Source organism: Chrysochloris asiatica, unplaced genomic scaffold (genome assembly GCF_000296735.1).
Source record: "Chrysochloris asiatica unplaced genomic scaffold, ChrAsi1.0 scaffold00107, whole genome shotgun sequence".
Classification (NCBI taxonomy): domain Eukaryota; kingdom Metazoa; phylum Chordata; class Mammalia; order Afrosoricida; family Chrysochloridae; genus Chrysochloris; species Chrysochloris asiatica.
This window is the reverse complement of record NW_006408625.1, coordinates 2,928,225-2,949,837: the sequence shown is the minus strand read 5'-3', so window position 1 is coordinate 2,949,837 and position 21,613 is coordinate 2,928,225. Positions and strand designations below refer to the sequence as shown.

At 40.8% G+C, this 21,613-nt stretch overlaps 1 protein-coding gene across 2 annotated transcripts in view; it reads right to left on the bottom strand.

Annotated features, from left to right (window-relative positions):
* LOC102830995 (chromosome unknown open reading frame, human C9orf3) overlaps positions 1-10,244 on the bottom strand; it is a 541,746-nt gene extending 531,502 nt beyond the window's left edge. For both annotated transcript variants that reach the window (XM_006867634.1, XM_006867635.1), the window contains exon 1: positions 9,448-10,244. In XM_006867634.1, coding sequence (XP_006867696.1) covers positions 9,448-10,244 — 797 coding nt within the window. The remainder of the gene's footprint in view (positions 1-9,447) is intronic.
* Positions 10,245-21,613: the final 11,369 nt, after the last annotated feature.

The window sequence follows — 21,613 nt, the reverse complement described above, 5'->3', positions numbered from 1 at the left end:
AAGGGTCATTTTTACTTTATGAAATGATTGACAGGTGGCACTGTAGGTTAATGCACTGGACTGCAAAACCGACTTAACCACAAAGTCGGTGGTTCAAGCTCACCAGCTGCTCCTTGGAAACCCTATAGAGAGGGCCGCTATGGGTTCGAACTGACTTGACAGCACTTAGCAACAACACAGGTTACACACGAAGTTCTGGTGTGGCTGCAGGGTCAGCGCTTCAAAGTCACCAGCCATTCCTTAGAAACCCTGTGCAGGTCTCTTGAGTAGAAACCAGATCAACGGCACTTAACAAAAAACAACTTTCCATAGTCAACCATTTTCAGAGACCCAGTTATCACAGTTGTGGTATACTGAATAATTTAATGTCTCTTCTAGCCATGTTGTTGTTGTTGTTAAGTTCTGTGGAGTTGGTTCCGAAACCCTGGAGACTGCAAATCTTTATGGGAGCAGAAAGCCTCATCTTTCTCCCGTGGAACAGCTGGTAGTTTCAAACTGCCGACCTTGACCCCCACCAAAGGACTTTTTCCTGAGGGGTAAAAGGAGATAGGAGAAGGTGCTGATGGGTTACTAGATTCAGTTGCAACTGACTGTTAACAGGGCTAATTGTGCTTCTAAAAACTTGGAACTCTAACGGGTATAAAATGAAACAGCTCAGAAGCAGGAAGGGGAATCTCACTATCAAAGGAGAAAAGTCAGCAGTGGTAGTATATCCTTTGGACCCCGAGATTCCTGCACGTTGAACATGCTCAACCCAGGGACAGAAAGCCGTGACACTGGAGGAGAGGTAGGGGAGCAGCAGCAGCAAAACTGAGAGCCAGGGCATGAAGACAGAGCAGAGTGGTGGGCTTCCTGGCCCATGGAACAAGTAAAGCTGAGTGACTTTGGGCAGGAGGCTTGCTTGCAGTGAGGTGTCTCCTTAATTGGGGACTTAATTGAAGGAGGTAGGTCTGCTGACCCACACTGCTTGGCTTCAGGCCAAGACTTATGGTGGGGTAGAGTGCCTTTTGGGCTTTTATCAGCATCCTTAAGAAAGCGTTGTAACAATGCCCAAGCAAGGCAAAGGGCTGAGAGCTAGGCAGAACTGAAGAGAAGCTAGCCTGTTTCCTAAGCATTTCTGACCCTATTTGTAACCTGTGTTGTTGTTAAGTGCCTTCCAGTTGGTTCCAACCCATAGTGACCCTGTATAGGGTTTCCAAAGAGCAACTGGTAAGCTTGAACTGCCAACCTTGCAGTTCAAACCAACACTGCAATCCAGAGCATTAGCCCGCAGCGCCACACCAGGGCTCCTTGTAACCTGCTTTGTTGTTGAAAAGTGCCGTTGAGTCGGTTCTGACCCATAGCAACCCTGTATAAGGTTTCCGAGGAGCAGCTGTTCCTTAATAAACCCCAAAACTGTGAGTGTGGTGTCTGAGTTCTATGTGGCCATTGCAGTGAATTATGAAACCCAGCTGAAAAGAGTGGTGTAGGAGGGATGGCGGGTGCCATTTTTTTAACAGTACAATGAATAAAAGGCACTTTCTTGAAGCAGCTAAAAAGCAATGTAATTCTTGCACGGATCAGTCTTTTCTAAGCTTTCCAGGGTCACAAAGCTTCAAGCCTCCTCCTGACTCCCCTTCTATTTTCCTTCCTGCACTTGATTTCTGTTCAGGTTTCCAGGTCCCCTTTGAACTTAGTCATAGCCTCCATTTTAGGTGAGCAACACTTGACTTCCTTGCACCACAAAACCAAGAGCCAGAACCATTACACAGGAAGTGTCAAATATGACTCCATCTCTCCCCTCTCCACAACACACACACTCTCCTTCTACTTCATGGCATCATTACCAAAACGAGGCATCATCAGTCACATTGACTAAACTCGGATGACAGGACCAAGGAGAACGCTGCTGTGCTTTGTTAAGATAGATTTTGTGTAAAGTCAAAATGGACTACGATGAAAGGGGCTTCGAGACAGAAATTCCCCCTTCTTCATCAGTGGCGTTTTGGGTGTACAGGCAAGCTACTTATAAAGCCAAAGCCAGTATTTCTCATCATTACGGCCCTGTGGTTATTTATACGCCTTACAGAGGAGAAATACTATGGATTCAGGTTTTATGGAAAACATTTGTAAATTTTTTTGAGGATTCTTCTCACTTTATATTACACTTTAGAGATGTCAAGGGGCTCTGGTAGTGTAGTGGGTGACAGGTTGGGCTGCTAACCACAAGGTCAGCAGTTCGAATCTACCAGCTGCCCCACAGGAGAAAGATGATGGTTTCTACTTCGGTACAGATTTGCAGCCTTGGAAATCCTACAGAGGGTCGCTATGAGTCTGAATTGATTCCACAGCACACCACCACCACCACCAAAGATGTCACATGGCTTAGCCATAGTCACACAGGGAGTTTGCAGCACAGCTCTGACTAGAACTTGGGTCCCCTGGCTGAGTGTTGAAAAGCACATTCTAGGTTCTTGTCAACATACTACCTTCTTGGTAATGGGTTGCTGTGATTTGTTAATTTTCTGTTGATGTCTAATTATTTGTTTAGGTGAAGACAGTTGGCTTATTTTTCCTCCATAGTGAAGATTCTGGAAAAGACACCTGTACAGAGTCTGTGCAGTAAGGGAAGAGGATAAAAATGAACTCTTACAGACATTTTCAACTTTGGGATTCTTGATTCTTCCTTTACACAGAATGAATGTGTAATTCCATTTCAGTTCTCTTGACTTTTTTTTTTTTTTTTTTTTGAAGCAGGTAAAGAAAAAAAGGTATTAATAATAAAAATGTTCCTTTTAGACCTGACACCTTTAGTCAAAGATCTTCCAGTTACTCTTTTCATTTTAAAATTTTCCTTTAAAATGAGGCATAAAACAATGACGCTAATTCAGTGGGGAGAACAACATGTTTTAAAATCTGGTTTTGATGTCAAACTAAAAATACTTCAAAAGTGTACATCTTTCTTGGTCCAATAGCTGAGCAATAAATCTAACTGAAAAAGTAGCTCTCCATATTTTGCTAATTTCATTCTGGTGCTATCTATCTAAAGCAAAAAACAACCCATAGTGCTTTAGAAAATTCTGCAATTTAATATTACTCTAAATTACAACACATTTTCCTGGTCTATTTCCTTATTTTTAACATTGATCCAAATAAGTACCATTTTTTTCTAATAAATTTCCTATATTTAGACAAATTCCCTTTTTATTCAGCTCATGTTCAGTGATGACATCAGCTTCTGTTTACTTAGCCCTTTTAATCATTTGGCTGGTTCCACAACTATTATGTTGTTGTTGTTTCTAAGTGCCGTCAAGTCGGTTCTAACTCATAGCAACCCTGTATAGGGTTTCCAAGAAGCGGCTGGTGAGCTTGAGCCAGCCACCAACTTTGTAGTTCAAACCAACCTTGCAGTCCAGTGCATTAACCACAAATGAACCTAAAGGAACAGGGAATGAGTTACCAGAGAGAATGCTTTGGATCAAAATAACATTTTATTAAGTGGAATGGGGGGAAAAAATGAAGATGCAAGTAAAATGCAAAAACAAAAACATACCCTCAAATATTTAACCTAGATTTCCATTTTACAAATTTTCATACATAAATTGAGGATCTAGAAGCCTAAAAAGATATTAAGTCCTCTTCCTGTGTAGCTTAGCAAGAACACCTTTAAGTACTCTTGACCTGGTCCAGGTTCTCCTCAAAATATTTTAAAGGCATACACACAGTAACACACAGCACACAAAAGGGACCATCCTTTCCTTGCAGTACGCTGTCTCAGATGTTATGTATGTGTTCACTCTGTCAATCCTTTCAACATTTCACCTACACCCCAATATCTGAACGACAGAGGGAGAAACAGCATTTAAGTTCAAGCATTGCCCCAACTCCCCGTGGCTAAGCAAAGGTAGAAAACTGTAGGCTTTGTATTTGCAGCCACTTCATCTTACAACCAGAATAATGGGGAAGAAGAAAGCACTCACTGATAACTGTTGCAAAAATAAATAAATCAATAAATACAAATTGCTTCAAGTAGGTTTTCAGTTCTTCTCTAGAGACCACCACTTGGTCAGAGCAGGACCACATCCTTACAAGGGGGATTTCAGTACAATGATGAAGACTTCTTTCCAAATCAGAAGTTCATTTTTTAAAGAAACATTTATTTCAGAACAGTTTAAAAAAAATTTTTTTTTAAGTTGTAAAGACAATACAAATTTTCCATTTACCATTCCATTCCACCAAGCTTTCCATTTCATTAACATCCTATATTAGTAAGGTACATTTGCCATAAGTAATAAACTGATACTGATACATTGTTATTAACTAAAATCTAGGCTTTATTCAGATTTCTTGGTTTTTCTCTAATGCTTTTTTCTGTTAGAAAATCCCATCCAGGATACATTATAGTCAGTCATCTTGTCTCCTCTTATTGTCCCTGGCCAGTGAAAAAGGGGAGGCTAACAGAAAGTTTGGAGGTTCGAGTCCACTCAGAGATGCTTTAGAAGATAAGTCTGGCAATCTGCTTCTGAAAGATCAATCACTGAAAACCCCAAGGAACCCTATTCACTTCTGACACATGAGCTCACCCAACTCAATGGCAGCAGATGGTTGGCTGTGACAGTTTCTGAGCCTTCACAGTTCTGAGTAGTTAACTGATAGGCTGGCAGTTCAAATCCACCAGGCACTCCATGGGAGGCGGTGTGGCAGTCTGCATTCATAAAGATTCACATCCTTGGACACTCTACAGGGCAGTTCTAATTTGAACTTGCATAGTCAGCATGACTGAATAGACTTGACAGCAATGGGCTTGGTTTGGGTTTTGGTTGGCCAAGTATATTGTAGAGTGTCCCTTTATTGGAATGTCTCCTCATGATTAGACAGCCTTAACTGTCATGACTTGCTGAATTAAAATTAGACTTAGGTTATGGGTTTGGGAAAGGAAGACCACAGAAGTAAAGTAGGCTTATATGAATGTTGATCAAGCTTTTCTAATATAAAGTTACTTTTTACTTCCCTTTCCATACTGAACTCTTTACTATGTGTAGCCCACACATAAGGAATACGGAGTCACGTTTCCCACCTCCATGAGTGCAAAGTCTCTATACACATGAGGTTTGTCTATTCTCCTATTTATGTATTTATTCAATCATTGTATCAGTATGTTCTCTTAAATATTTATTTTATACTTTGAGTTATAATTCGGTGCTACTTAATTTTGTTGCTCAGCTTTGGTTATCAGGAGTTACTATGTGTCTTCAATATACCTCCGCCACTGTGGGTTGTTTGTACTGTTTTTTGAGCACTTCTTAACTTTTGGGAATGTAAAATGCTTCAAGTTGTCTCTTCAGGTGGCTCAGATTTCTTTTATTGGAGAATGGTCTTAGAATCCAAGATCTGGATGTGCTTGCTGACTGCTACTGGATGTCATTTCTTCTAAACCCTCTCAGCTGACAGAACAAGGGTATTTATGGATGTCTACTATCCCAGGTATACATACATACATATCTATGAATCTCTATATAACTATCTGTATGCATGTTAAACTAAGCATGAGTTCTTACTGATGGTTCCAGATCGAATCCTCACTATGGATCATTCTAGCCTTCTCTGGCTTATCTGTAGCCTCCAGCTCCCAGTGAGAAACCTGGCTCCTACCATCTGCCATCCATTATTTAACTGTTCAATTCTAGTACATACGCATGTTGTTACTGTTAAGTGCCACTCAAAGGGACCTTGTGTAAGGTTTCCAAGGAGCAGCTGTTGGAGTGGCTGTTGGGCTTGAAGCACCAACCTTATGGTTCGCCACACCAGGACTCCATACCTCCTGGAAAACCACTTTAGTAACCTTTGTTGTTAAGTGCCATCAAGTCAGTCTGGCTCATAGCGCCCCTGTACAGGGTTTCAGAGGAGCAGCTGATGGGTTTGAAGTGCTGGATGTGTGGCTCGTAGTCCAATGCTGACCCTACAGCACCGTACTAGAGGTCCTACACTCTACTCATTTCCAAAGTTACTCTGGTCTACACCTTTCTCCCAACTCCTTCAGTGAGGTTGTTTCATGCATTTTTAGTACAGGTCCCCAGCTCTGAATGAGATCCATTCCTAACTGCCTTTTAGAATGTGCAGGTCAGTCACTTTGTGGGTGCATACATTTCTTATTTAGCCTTACTTAAGTGCAAGAAAAGGGGTTCTGGTGGCACAGTGGATTAAGCATTTGCTGCTAAACAAAGGCAAGTTGTTCTGAGGGAGAAAGATGAGCTGTCTGCTCCTGTACAGATTTATAATCTGGAAAACACCAGGGTTCTACTCTGTCCCATCAGGGTTGCCGGGAGTCGGAATCAACTAGACAGCAGCAGTGGGTTTTCAATGCAAGAAAAAGTTGGAGCCTTCGCAGCGCTTTAAAAGCTGCACATGCTGCAAGTGAGGGTCATTGTGAACCTGAGATCTGCTGTGAGCAGGGGTGGGTGCCATTGTTTCAAAGTGTGGGCAAGGTTACTAACACAGACGGGCAAGTAGGAGTGGCTGCTGACCTGAGTAACCTGCAGATTGTTTAGTCCATCCTGGGCGTCCCTGATCTCCTAAATGGTTAGTTATTAATTAATTGATTATAAAAAAAAATGATTAAAACAAAAAGACAAAAAAGTTTAGTCTCGACATAGATAAGGTTGAGAAGTAAGAAACCACTTACGCAACACGAAAGGAACTGTACCAATTTAGAGATTTTTGTTTTTTTAACTTTCTGTCTAATCACCGCTTAAGAAGAAATTTATTGAAAGCCAGTATTTGCTTTTTAAATGCACTTGGAATCAACTTGTATATAGTAAGGAACATAGTAAAAGTCAAAAGTAAGAAGTAGCTTGCTTTTACAATTGAACAGTTCCCAATTTTTCTGATATCCTTAACTGTCGTGACTTGCTGAATTAAAACAATGGAATTTGATACAAGTTTTATGTCATTTCCTTCAAGCATTAACACAATTGAGACGTATATACCATTTTCTAGAAGCTTTCAGTGGCTTTATTCAATTTTCCTTAAATAAAAAGTTCTTCATCCAGGACTTGGCTAATTTATGACAGGTATACTGATAGATGGCTTACGCATTACACGGTTAACCACATGGTTGCTCCACAGGAGAAAGATGAGGCTTTCTGCTCCTTTAGAGATTTACGGCCTCAGGAGCCCTGTACTGTCGCTATGAGTTGGAACCGACTGGACAGTATACACAACAGCAACAACAACATTCTGATTGTGAAGGAGTCCTGGTGTCGCAGTGTTGAAGCACTCAGCTGCTAACTGAAGAGTGGAACTCACCAGCCACTTCACTGGAGATTCATGTGGCAGCCTGTTGCTATACAAACTTGCAGTCTTGGAAACACTGTGGGTTACTATGGGTTGGAACTGACTTAAAGACGGTGGGTTTGGATTTTGCTCTTATACTGAGAGTATTCTGCTATTCAGGCATAAACATGTAACAATGATTTTAGTTTTAATAAGCAGAGACTTTATGCCCTGAAGGCCAAGAGCTTTATCTACTTAGCACTGTTCTATTTATAAGGTATTGAGACCCTGTATCAAATTTTGGAGGTATCATCAAGGAATTATTTCTGCCTAGCAGCCAGGGTTCCTTAGGGATCCTGAAGACCTTAAAGTATCCAAGTAGTTACCAGTATTATTTTAGATTTGTTCTTAGGCATGGATTTAGAGAGACTAGAGAGTTTAGAGAGATTCTGTGGCCACTCGGGAAGATTACTTTGATTTATAAAGTTAGTTGACACATAAAATTCCTCCCTCCCCAAAAGAGAGAGGAAATATTGTTCTAGCAGTCCTCTTTAAAAACATTTACTCTCCTTGTTAGGCTGCATACATGGCATTTATTTACTAACATATGTTCACAAACTCTCAAGGATACAGTTTACGCTCCTGCTGTGGTCATGTATTCTATTGAATTCTCAAAAATGGAGACACTAAGAATAAATTCACAAAGTCAGTCTCTGCAGGAATAAAATGTGCCCAAGGACTTCTTTAGCCTCTTATGGAAACCATAAGCACGTATCCATAACTTACTCCATTCAACAATTTTACATGTAATTTCATCCTCATGTGTAATTCTCTTTCTTTGTAGAGAACACTTTGGGGAAAGTCATGAATGGTAATGAGGAAGCATTTCTTTCAAATAATTGTCAATAGTTTCTTCTTCCCCATTATCCTAGCTAAAAAATGAAATATTTGGAAGTATAAAAACTACAATTTCCTAGTAAAATATTCAGAGACAGCATATCATTAAATCTTATTTTAAAAATCTCACATTTAATAATTTCAAAAATATTCAAAGGTTTAATAAGAACACCTGTCTTTTTCTATGATGGTCTCCAAAGAACACTCAATAAGTTATTCTATAAATAAATCAGTATGATGTAAATTTGTTACCAACCCTACAATTTTCCAAAGGCTGTCTCAGACTCTAGCAAGAATTAGACAGGAAGCTGAACTCATTTTGAGTGGGGTAGGAGACCATAGCAGGAGGTAAGATTAGAAGGCAAGGGACAGGATAATTAGAGCTCAAAGTCAAAGTGATGCTTTAAAAAAGATCCAGAGGTTTCTGTGTGTGTTTTGTTTTTGAGGAGGGAGAAATGTCAGCAATGTATGCAGACCCCTGCCCTAATTAGGGAGTCCAGTGTGGCAGATTTATCTGCAGTAAGCAGGCATAAAAAATAGGTAAGATAAAGATGCAATAAAGTTTGACTTAAAAGTCTCCATTTCTAACCACTCTGAACAACTGTCAGCAGTAAGGACCAACGGTATAGGTGTCTGAGCCTGTCCCCTGGAAGCTGGTGCCTTATCAACCCCTTCGCCCCACACTAGGGACCCAGGATCTTCCTGGCATCAAACACCAAGCAACACGGCCAAAGAGGCAAGTGCGCAGTGTCAGCAGGACAGATGGTCACAGCTCTCAGAAACACAACTGTCAAGTGCTTTGGGGCTCACAGACAATGACAACTGAGACGATCCAGAGAGGCAAACTCGCCAAGAGATGGTTTAGTAAGAAATTCACAAAGCAGAGCAGGCTTTATTTGGAAACACTTTGTCAGGTTTCCCACAATCCAACTTCACAGCAGTCTACCCTAGGGGGAAATATGAAGGAACTCTAGGAAAGTATTTGCTCCAGGACACATATCACTCCTGTTCTGCCCTGGCCATTGTGGCAGAGCTCTCAATGGAGAGCTGGGCTCAGAACTGAATCATTAGGCTCACCTCCTGGGGACTTAATAAAGTAATCTTCTCATCCTGATCTAAGGGAGCTAATCCCTTCAGAGTTCAGCCTGCTTGCTTCAAGGCATGGCTAAGGTTTGAAACTAGAAGGGTAATGCCACAGAATGAGCCCGAGCACCTGCAGGGTTGGTCCTGGTCTGAGAGCAAAGGTCCATCTCCCAGTATGTGAGTGGGCATGTGGCTGTGGAGTGCTGGGTGACCTACCTGCCATTCTGGTCTGAGGTCCACGAAACTGATCTCCCCTCAGGTTTGGTTCTGTACTGTATCCTTATGGCGTGAGGAAAGTCAGTAACTGTCTGAGCCCCTGTCTTCCTGATCTGTAAGCTCCATGCATCAGTGGCAAACAGGAGCTCCCCACAGCCAGGAGCCTGGCTGCATCGAGCATAACAGTCTAACTGCTCCCTCCAACGATGTGCAGGCAGAGTCACAAGTTCACATACAATCTGATTCCTGCGCTCCTCAGAAACAACCGGGAGCTGGGGAGACCTTGTAAATTTTTCAATACCTGGCACAGCAGCAACATCCACCTCCTCAACCTTTAACACAGATAAATCACAGCAGTCCAACACTAGCAAAAAATCCTCACTCCCATCATGCCCTGTGTCACAGTAGCACTGTGAACTAGAAATCCCAGAAGCCTGTTCGCAGTTGTCATGGTTACCATCTTTATCAGAAGTATCTTTTTTACCTTTACCACAGATTGCAAAATCATTATATCCCGCTTTAGAAGAGAAGGTCCTGGTGTTTGTCACAGGGGTAGGGCAGGGTTCTGTTATCCTAAATTCATGGACTTCGCTTGACTCCGATGAGCAGGTTTCCTCAAAGGAGCTACTCTGTTTCTTGAGTCTGTTTCCAGGTTCAAAAAAAAGCACTATGGTGCCCTCAATGATGTGACTTTCAAAATCCACGTCTAAATCCAGCACATAGTGTTTCACAAGTATGCGGCTGGTGTTGGCCATGAGCGGGAGATCATCGCGGGAAGGGTCCAGAGTTACGTTCATGATATCTGTTGTTGGAGAGATTTGTGAAACTCTCAGAATGGGTTTCCTATCTGCCCCAAACTTCCAGAGTCATAAATGTCTGCTCACAAAAACCACCTGATGTCACAAATAATGGTTCCACAACTTTCAGTCCCCTGGCTAAAAAGAAAAGCACAATTAGATGAGATTGCAAACAGACCCTAAATGCTGCTAATACTGCTGCTTCTGCAAGTTGAGGACCATCCTTAAATAATCCCCCAATGTGTTAGATGATCATAGCAGAAGACAGACTAATGTTTTTGACTGACATCAAAGAAAGCTGCATGATGGGTTTCTAAAAATATTCCAATTACCAATGGAATGAAATGGGCCTCCACAAAACCAGATAAATTATGCTTCTAGAACAGTCCTTGTTTTGGAAAAGAGCAATTGTTATGCAAAAGCATAACTGAAGATCACTATGCCTCTTGTTTTAAAAGATATTAAATGTATTGTTCCTAATTTTGTACATCAAAAGATAAGTGATTGTTTCTCTACTGTGATTCTAAGTAACAAGTGTGAGTGAAGGCTAAATGGTCTCATATGCTTTCTTCTTTGAGAGTAATAATGTAATACATACAGTGTAACTCCAGGGATTAATGTACTTTTCACATTAGGACTGCTCTCATATCAGCACTGCCAGTAAATTACGGAAAAATGAGCCAATTTACCAGGAGTGCATTCTAAGTATTCCTTTGAGATTGTTCATGGAGATTTTTCAAATTTATAGTTAAATACTCAAGGTATATCATTACATCTTAATAGCTAAAAATCCATTAACATTCTGGATAATAACCTTCTTGTGGCAAACAAAAGGTCTTCTCATTTGGAAGAAAAAAGTATGCAAATACCTATAAAAAGGAAGAGAAATTAAATGTAGAAACAGATGTTGTAATAAAATGTACAAGTTCATCATAAAAGTTATGAATCAAAATGTATTCTTATTTTATAATAGGAATCTGACTAAAAGAAAAATTTGAAATTGTTTCAGTTCCTGTTGTGAACCTAATTTCTTTCCGTATGTGCTGTTTTTTTTCTTTTCTTTCTTTCTTTCTTTTTATTTTATTAATTTTTTTAAAACCAAAATTGAAAAAGAAATGGCAGGGGAACAGAAATAAAAACTCTTGACAGATATATTATTATTATAATTATTTGTATTTCTAAATATCAGGATGTACCCGTTTATCAACTACAAAACATTTCTTGCTTGGTTTTTCAAATGAAATGAAACCCTCCCTTCTAATTCTGGTTAACTCCTCCTTACTTCCCTTCTAGCTCTGTCTGCCTTTCCATTAGACCCTTTTCTTTCCTTACCCTTTAGAATCTCATTGCAGCCAATCAACCCTATTGAATTTTCTGTTTCTACCTCTCTACAGGCTATTTCCTCATTAAAATCTTACCCAGCAGAATGTGCCCACCCACAGTGCTGGACAATCTGGTTTCAAGCTATGTTTCCAGTGCTGGAGAACAACACTCCCTCTACAACTTCATCCTCTTGCCAAACTGCAGGTTCAAACCAGCACCACCTCAAGGTCACAATGCCATACCTCCATGTCTTTTGGATTAAACTGAGTTACATATCTGGAATACTCCTGGCTTCTACCTCCCATTTCCACCAGCCCAAATCCTCCTTGCCCTCCAAGCCCCAATTTAAGTGGAACCACCTACAGAGAGGTTGGCCCAAGATCGTTCTGCAGTGAATAAGGTCACTATGAGTGGGTACAGACTCAATGGTACCTAACAACAAAAACAAACCTACAGAGAGATCTTTCTCTGACTTCTACTTCTGCTCTCCACCAAACTGCATCCCCTAAATGCAATGTTGTTGTTAATTAAGTGCCATTAAGTTGGTTCCCACTCAGAGCCACCCCATAGAGGAGTCCTGGTGTGGCATTACAGGATAAGTACTGGATGACAAGATTGGTTTGAACTGCGAGGCCGGCAGTTCAAATCATCAGCCAGCTCCTTGGAAACTCTATGTCGCTATGAGTCGGAACCAACTCAAGGGCACTTAACAACAACAAGAAATAGGGTTTCCCAGGAGCAGCTGGTTTAAACCATCGACCTTGCAATTAGTAGTCCAATGCTTATCTTAGAGCACCACACCAGGACTCCCCAACTGCAATACTGTTGTTGTTAATTGCCTCTGAGTTGGATTTGTCTCATAGTGACCCTGTACAGGGTTTCTGAAAAGCAGCTGGTGGGCTTGAACTACCCAACTTGCCATTCAAACCAACTTTGCGGTCCGGTGCTTATCCTGTGGTGCCATATCAGGTGCAACAGGAGTTGAGACAAGAGGGATACAAAGAATAGTCTGGGATTACTTTCTGGAGAAGCTAGTAAAAGAGGATAAGGCAAGGTTTTTTTGTTTTGTTTTGTTTTGTTTTTTTCCCATGAATCTTAAAGAGTTATTGAATTTGTCATTTTAATGAGACAAGAAAGGAAGACATATTAAGGAGCTATCACTAAAGCCATGGGCTGTATCTATGTAATAAGAAACAGCAGATGTTAAAAACTCAGTCTCTGGTTTGGGGCTGCCAACATGCAGTTATTTAGTAACTGAGCTTTTTTAAAAACCCAACTTGAACACACATACACACACTGGCAAAAAGAGACAGGGGAAAAACCACCCTTGGTCAACTGAGACCAGGATTATTTTAATCTACCTGTTAATTCCGAGTCATGATGACCCCGTGTGGATCAGAATAGAATACTAACTCCATCCAGTTTTCACAGAATATTAGGCATTTCTGGGAAGGCCTGGACATTTTGGTTAACAGCCATTTGTACTACCCAGAGACTTGGAAAGTTAATCTACTGGCCGGCTGAGCTCTGGTAGCATAGTGGTTATGAATTGGGCTGCTAATCTCACGGTCAGCAGTTCAAAACTACCAGCTGTTCCGCGGGACACAGGTGAGGCTTTCTTCTGTAAAGATTTACAGCCTTGGAAACCCTATACAGGGTCGCTGTGAGTTGGAACTGACTCTATGGCACATAACAACAATTATATTAGAAGAAACATAGGTTAGCATTTACAACAATATATATACAACCATGTACTTCTGAAAATTTATATAATTTAAGGACAAAATGCATCGTACCGAGCAGTTTTCACCACCTTTGCCCTTGGAGCCCTGAAATCGCACCCCTGTGATCTTTCCCTAGTTTGTCCTGTCACTAGACATCCTATGGTTCTCTGCAGCTCAGTACACTTCCCACTGAGCCCTTCCTAAACCTTTTCAACTTTTAACTTCTCAATTCCTTGCCTGCTGCCTCATTCTCAACAGATTATTTTGCCTCCTACTTTATTGAATAATTTTGAATCTCTGAAATCTCAAAATATGTCTAGTACTTCACAACTATTACCTGATCCTGCCTCAGACTAAACAGGATCCTTCTTACCATGATGAATCCCTTCACTCAAAATCTCAACTTTGGGGGCTTTGAGAGAGCCATCCAGATTCTGAACACAATGAGAAATAAGATAAGGGCATGGCACAAGAAGATAAAAAGAGCACCATTCTTACTGATGACAGCTAAACTGGAGAACACAGCTTATGAGAGCCACAGGTATCTAACACCCAAATGCTGTAGTAGATGGTCTGAACACACAGTCACAGACAGGGTTGGCTCCTATGAGAGGCAGCGGCCTCCCAATGTAAGATGTGCGGCCTGCAGGAATAAAGGAAAATGATTCTATGTGCTCAGGATGGCTGCACATCAGTCTATTTGCGATCTAAAGGGTTTTCACTGGCTGATTTCCAGAAGTAGACTGCCAAACCTTTCTTCCTAGTCCACCTTAATCTGGAAGCTCCACGGAGACTTGTTCAGCATCACAGCAACATGCAAGCTTCCTCTGATAGATAGGAGGTAGATGCTACTTGAAGTACACTGGCAAAAATCAAACCCTTCCAAGATTTCCCCTCAAAGAAGATGTGAATTCTACCACAGAACCTCTCCACCTCCCTTGTTGTTGTTATTGTTAAGTGCCGTCGAGTCGGTTCTGACCCATAGCGACCCTGTACAGGGTTTCCGAGGCTGTAAATCTTTATGGGAGCAGAACGCCTCATCTTTCTCCCGCGGAACAGCTGGTAGTTTCGAACTGCTGACCTTGCGGTTCACAGCCCGATTCGTAACCACTACGCTACCAGAGCTCCACCTCCCTTAGGGTATAAATTAAGGTACAGTTGTTGTTGAGTCAGTTCTGACTCATAGTGACCCTCTGCACAACAGAACATAACACCATCTGGCCTGCACCATCCTCACAATTACTGCTACGCTTGTATATGCACTGTACCAATGCCATCTCGTTGGGAGTCTCTTATTTTTCACTGACTCGTCACTTTACCAAACATGATGCCCTTCTCCAGGGACTGGTCCCTCCTGATAATATATCCAAAGTATGAGAGATGAACCCTGGACATCCTGGCTTTTAAGGAGCATTCTGGCTGTACTTCTTTCCACACAGATTGGTTCGTTCTTCTGGCAGTCCATGGTACTTTTAATGATCTTCTTCAGCACCATAACTCAAACACATCAATTCTACAGTATTCCTTACTCATTGTCCAACCTTTACATGCATATGAGGCTACTGAAAATACCATGGCTTAGGTCAGGCGCACCTTAGTCTTCAAACTGACATCTTTGCTCTTAAAGACTTTAAAGAGGTCTTGTACAGCAGATCTGTCTAATGCAAACAAACAACGAAGACTACATTCAGTCCTACTGCTCATGTTAATTAACCACATGAGTTTAATTTTTTAGACCTAGAAAAGTCCACAGGGATCTTTAAGTGGAACTCTAGTTTTACAAATAAAGACAATGAGCTCCAAGAGGTAAAGCAATCTGCCCAAAGTCCCCCAATTTTCTTTTCATTTGTGAAGAATGAACACGCTTCTCCTTGCTGCTGCTTCTGTTTGAAATCTCCTCCAGCTCTCTCATGACCATATCCTTCCCATCGTCCACGTCTGAAGTCACGTGCCACCTCCTAGACTCTTTGTATACCCATCCTACCTTTTTTTTTTAATCATCTTCAAGTTATGTAGATGAGTACTCAAGTCTTATGGTAACAACATATGTGTGTGTGTGTGTGTGGGGGGGTGTTTCTAAGTCAGCACAGGTTCAGTATATTTCTGACACCTAAATTATGGTCTCTATATATTATATATGTTTATCTATTATAACTTGTTACTAATTGCATCTATTTCCTACTTGTCTTGGCATTCATGGTGACCTAAATCCCCGTTCTGTGCTCATATGTACTCTGACTTCTCTCAGGAATGGAGTCCACATTCAGGGAAGAACTGAACTGACTATGGTCACAGTCGCCTGGATGTGGCCCTCTTGAAAGGCCTTTCTCTGCAAATGGTAACCAACTTTATAAACAGTAGGCTGATCTCAGCACTTGTAACTACTGTGCCTCAACTTAACATACCAGCCTATCTCACTGAAGTGTTTTTCCATTCTCCGTCATAAGCCATAACATGCAGAATTCCTTCTTTTACCAAACGCAACAGTTAATTTTCCAGTGGCTAATCATCGCTGCCTACAAAATAAGTGTGCAATGTGGTTTGTATTTTAAATGTTTCAATGACTGTCTCAGCCAACACCACTGGAACCTTCAAAAGGATTAAAGTACAGCAATGTTACCCTTAAGAAAAAGGGGGAAGAAGATCAAACACTAAAGGGGAACTCACACAGGAGAAACTGCCCTGCAATCCTCAGACACCCAAACAGAAATACACACATTTACAAATGTGTGAGATTTCCTCTGTAGAGCTGTCCGTGATCCCTTCAACTAAAATAATTTCATTCTCCTTCCAAGTTACTAAGCAGTCTGTATCACTCTCATGGCCCTTAATCTCTCTGGCCTTTGTTTATCCCTACCTCCATCCTCCCACAGTTCCTAAACTTCCTGTGACTCCTGATTCCTCCTTGTGTTTGTGACCATGTTAAACAGCACATTGTACATTTTAGGTTCTTATTAAATACTGGTGGAATCAACATCTGAGGGCATTTGTGATTTCAACTTTCAGTTACTTTAAATGAGCTATGCTCTTTTTAAGTTTTAATTTTTCATTACAGAAAACAATGCTTCAATGAATATCCTTCAAAGTATCCTATGTGCAAATTTTCCTGGGTAAAACATCTAGAAATCTCATTTTGTAGGATATTATTATTATTTTGATTTGTCTTTCCCCTGATATATCTTTTCTATATTGCTTTACTGTTCCTTTGAACTGCTCTGGGCTGTTTTGTGTTGGCTGGATTTGAAAAGAAACCATCACTTGGAATAACTGGGATTAAGCTGTGATCACTGCTGTGGCAGCCCTGCTCTCAATCTATTTGTTTTGTTGGCTTCTTATTCTTGACGCTCCTTAGCCTTAACTTTTCTGCTTTTGTCTGAATTTTTTTACATTCTTTTTTTCCCTCTGCTATTTCATAAGCTATATATTTCTCTTCTTTAGCATGCCTACTTAAAGTCAATCTGAACAAAATTTTATGATCAGTCTTCTTTCTTCCCCACTTCATACCAGGTTCCAGCCCCCCTAACTAGTACCTTAGTATCACACTGTTCTTAACCCCCTAATCTAACATTAAAAAGTCAATATTTACTTATATTTACAAATAGATTCAGCAGCTCCTTACTCATGACTGATTTATAATTTTCACTCCTTCTTTCTGATTTCAATTTTGTTCGTTACGACTGTTGCATAACAAATTAACCCAAAATACTGTGGCTTCAAACACCAACCATTTGAATAAGAGCAGCAGCTGTTCCTTGGTCAGTATGAGCAGAACTCACTCTGTGACATTTAACAAATAAATTGTAGGTTAGAAACGTGGCTAACAGTCAGCTAGACCATTCTTCTGCTGCTTATGAGGTTAGGTCACTCGGTGACACACACATGGAAGATGAGGGTATCTCATGGTCTCTAACAAGGAATCCTGGTGTGGCATTGTGGGTTAATGAGCTCGACTACAAAGTCAGTTTGCACCCCAAGGTTTGCGGTTCAAGCCACCAGCCGCTCCTTGGAAACCCTATACAGGGACGCTATAGGTCAGAACTGATTCGGCAGCAAACAACAACATGGAATAAGGAATTAAATAATTAGATTTCTTATATGGTGGCTGGTCCCCCACCTCATCCTTAAGAGACCAACCACATTAAAAGAACTCATTGTAAGCCCAATGGCCATTTCCTGATCTAACCTTGAGGTATCACTTCCACCATATTTTACTGGCTTCAAGAGAATCACGTGGTCAGCACAGACTCAAGGAGAGGAGACTGTGACTCCACCTCTGGAATCTCAGCAAGGGATAGTAGGTATTGTTATGGCTAGCACCTAACAATATCCCTTTGCCTAAAATATTTCTTGTTGTTAAGAGCTGTCCAGTAGCTTCTGACTCATGTGACCCTGGGTAGGGTTTTCAAGGAGCAGCTGGTGGGTTTGAACCGCCAACCTTGTGATTAGCAGATCAGTGTTGATCCTACAACACAATACCATCTTTAGTAATTCTTTCAAGAGCTAATGATTTTTTCAACACTTTTGAAAAATACTTCCTGTACTTTTGTGCTTGAAAATGGACTACTGATGTGGTGCTGTAGGATCAGCACTGGACTATGATCCACAAGGTTGACAGTTCAAATCCACAAGCTGCTCCTCAGAAATGCTATACAGGGTACAGGGTCTCTATGAGTCAGAACCAACTCGATGGCATTTAACAACAACAACAATATACTTTAAAATGTCCTTATGACATCCTAATGTTGAATGATCAGTGTAAAATTTTAGGTTAACAATTATTTATTCAGCATTTTGAATATATTATCGCCACTATATTTTAGCATCTTTTTTTTTAGTTAAATCTTATTTTGGGGAGCAAGATGAGGCTTTCAGCTCCCACAAAGATTTAAAGCCTCGGGAACCCTATACTCAAAGGCACTTAACAACAACAACTATCTTTTTATTGGCTGCTTTGTTTAAAGGTTTGATGAAAAAGGTCAACATTTTAATATAAAGCCAATGATGTTTCTAAATGCAAACGTAGAATTCACTTGATACTCTGGAATGTATGTTTTCTTATAATATTGATTAAAATGATGACTAGTTGAAACCTGGTTTTCTCCAATTACTCCATATTAAACTAGGAAAGTGGTTTGGTAAGGTTTGAGTAAATCTTCTGTCCTTCTCCAATTCATTAAGAGATGTTATTTAATTCCTTATTGGGCTAGAAATTAATTTTGATGCATGATGTGCATTTTGTTTGTAATTGTTTTCCCCAAATATGTAGCTAATTGAATAATCCATAATTTTATGATTGATTTTAACTGTTTCTCTGACACTTAACTACACTCATATATGTACATGTACACATTACATTCACACACTAAGGCACTCCAAAAAGTTCTTGGGAAAATCCATTATCTTTTCATTCCAATTGTCCACAAACTTTTTGAAGTCATACATATATATGTATAAATGACTTAGAAGTCCTGGTGTGGCACTGCAGGTTAGTGTGCTGGACTGCAAGGTTGGTTTGAACTGCAAGGTCAGCAGTTCAAGCTCACCAGCTACTCCTCAGAAAATCTATACAGCATTGCAACGGGTCAGAACCAACTTGACGTCACTAAACAACAATATATACATATATTGTTGTTTTTGTTGTTTGTTGTTCGGTACTGTTGAGTTCTGGTGTGGCAGTATAGGAGTATAGGTACAGCATGTACTGCTAATTGCAAGGTCAGCAATTCAAACCCACCAGCCTATATAGGGTCTCCAAGAAGCAGTTGGTGAGTTTGAACTGCCAACCTTGTGGTTCAAGCTGACTTGCAGTCCAGTGTTTATCCTATAACGCCACACCAAAATAATTTCTATTCTTTCTCTATCAAGTTTTGTTGTTGTTAAGTGCTGTGGAGTCGGTTCCGACCCATAGCGGCCCTGTACAGGGTTTCCGAGGCTGTAAATCTTTTATGGGAGCAGAAAGCCTCATCTTTCTCCCACAGAACAGCTGGTAGTTTTGAACTGCTGACCTTAAGGTTTGCAGCCCGAATCGTAACCACAATGCTACCAGAACTCCCTAGTGTTAGTGCTCCCCTTATAGACCTGTCTATTATTTGGCTGACAACTGAGCCATAGAGATGAGTTCCTTTCCAGACCAGATGAGTGACTATGGACCATAGTGTTGAGGGGTCCACCAATCTCTATCAGTAAGCCTGATCTTTCTGATGATTTTGAGTTTTGTCCCACATTTCTTCCCACTCTATCCAGACCTTCTAATGAGATCCCTTTCAGAGCAGATGGCAGTTGTAGCTGGGAACCCTCTCAGGGTTGTGTAGACCGGTGTTCATGTTGGGCTAATTGTTTCCCTATGTCTTTGATTTTCTTCACTCTTCTCTCCTCTGGATGGGCAGAAGCAAGTCGTTTCCCCTTAGATGGCCACTAACGAGTTTTGAAGACATTTGCTACTCAACCAAATAGTAGGATGTTAAACATTGTCTCTGTACACTATGTCGTGTCAATTGACCTTGATGTTCCAAGACCATAGTCCTGGGCTCCAGGTCCAGTGATCCATTTCCCTTATGGTGTTTAGTAGAGTCTTGGTGTGGTGCTGTGTGTTAATGTGCTGGACTGCAAAGATGTCTGAACTACAAGCTCACCAGCCACTCCTCAAAAACCCTATACAGGGTCGCTATGGGTCAGAACTGACTTGACGGCCTGGTGTGGCGCTGTGGGTTAATGTGCCAGACTACAAAGCTGTTTGAACTGAAAGGTCAGCCGTTCAAGCTCACCAGCTGCTCCTCAGAAACCCTATACAGGGTCGCTATGGGTCGGAACTGACTCGAAGGCACTTCACAACACAACAACAACTGCAACAAAGAAGTTTTCACAGCTTTGCCCCCCTTATGTTCCGCCATATTTATGGATATATTTGCAGCAAATGTAAACAAACCTGTACAAAACCCCTCAGTCAAACCTGTATATATTGATGGGTGTGCTCTCCCTCTCCCTGCCATTCAGCCTGAGTGTCTAGCCATATGATGTAGACTTTCGCTGATGAGAAATGTGCTATTAGTCTGTATTTCTTGATATGTATCTGATTTGATCTGCAGTCTCACTCAATGTAGTTGTTTGTGAATTTACTTGCAAGATAAATATTTACAAGAGTCAATAAGCTCCTTCAGTCTGAGGACTCAACAATTCTTTCTATATATAGCCTTGAATAGATAGCAAATTTCTTTGTTTCTCTATTGAGATACCAACAACAATCAACCAACGATCCCTGAGTCAATTCCAACTCATAGCCACCTTGTATAGGGTTTCCAAGGTGGTAAAGCATTACAGCAGCAGAAAGCCTCAACTTTATTCTGAAGAGTAGCTGGTGGGTTTGAACTGCCGACCTTGTATAAGCAGTCCAGTGCTTATCATGTAGCACACAAGGGCTCCTCTGTTGGGATCGTGAGAACTTTCTTTATTCATTTAATCCTCCCTCATGTCTTCTGTGCTTATGCAGATCACTCAATTTTGGCTTTCTACGTAGAATGGGTCATGACCAAGGTATCCTTTCTTTTGTGGGAAGCACAGCCCCATCCCTCTAGCTATATATAGGTTTGTGTGGCTTCTGCAGTTAGCTTCCTGTTCATCATGCTGGCTTTACATTTTTTCTCCATTTGGGTCATTTAGGAGAACTTTTTCTTGGTTTTGAAATTACATGTTATGAATGTGTTGTTGGTATTGTTAATGTGTGTATAAGTATGTAAATATGCTTTCATTTCTAAGTACTTCAGACAGAAGGGGAATTTCCATACAATATAGTTGACCATGATGACTAGAAGCCCACAGACCCTCCTATAGACCACTTAGCTGGTCCATCCTCACAATTCTATTGGTTCAAGAAATCTTCATGCAGTGCACTCTTTATTGTAAAACATAATAGGAACCACAGCTTTAGGTATCCTTTCATCTACATCACAGGAACCCAGAGTGATGATTACAGATAGAGAGGACAAGAATACGTGCAAAGGAAGAAGGATGCAGAGAAAGCTGTATTGGGTTACTCATCCATTTTATAAGTAATGTGAAATCTTCTTCTATCTTCTCTTTATCAGTAACTTTCTCTGTCTTCCCTACTGTGTCCTGAAGGAAAACTTTCCTGACTTCACTGATAAGGTCAAATTCAAACTCACAGTACTGTGTATATCTTATTAGCATAACATACTTCTAAATTTGTTTGCTTGCTCAATCTCTCCCTTAAATGGGAGTACCAGTCCTGCTAATAGTGTTATAGCTTGTCTCACACTGACTTTCCCATTGAGAAATTATAAACTCTAGCCAAACACAAAGCAAGGT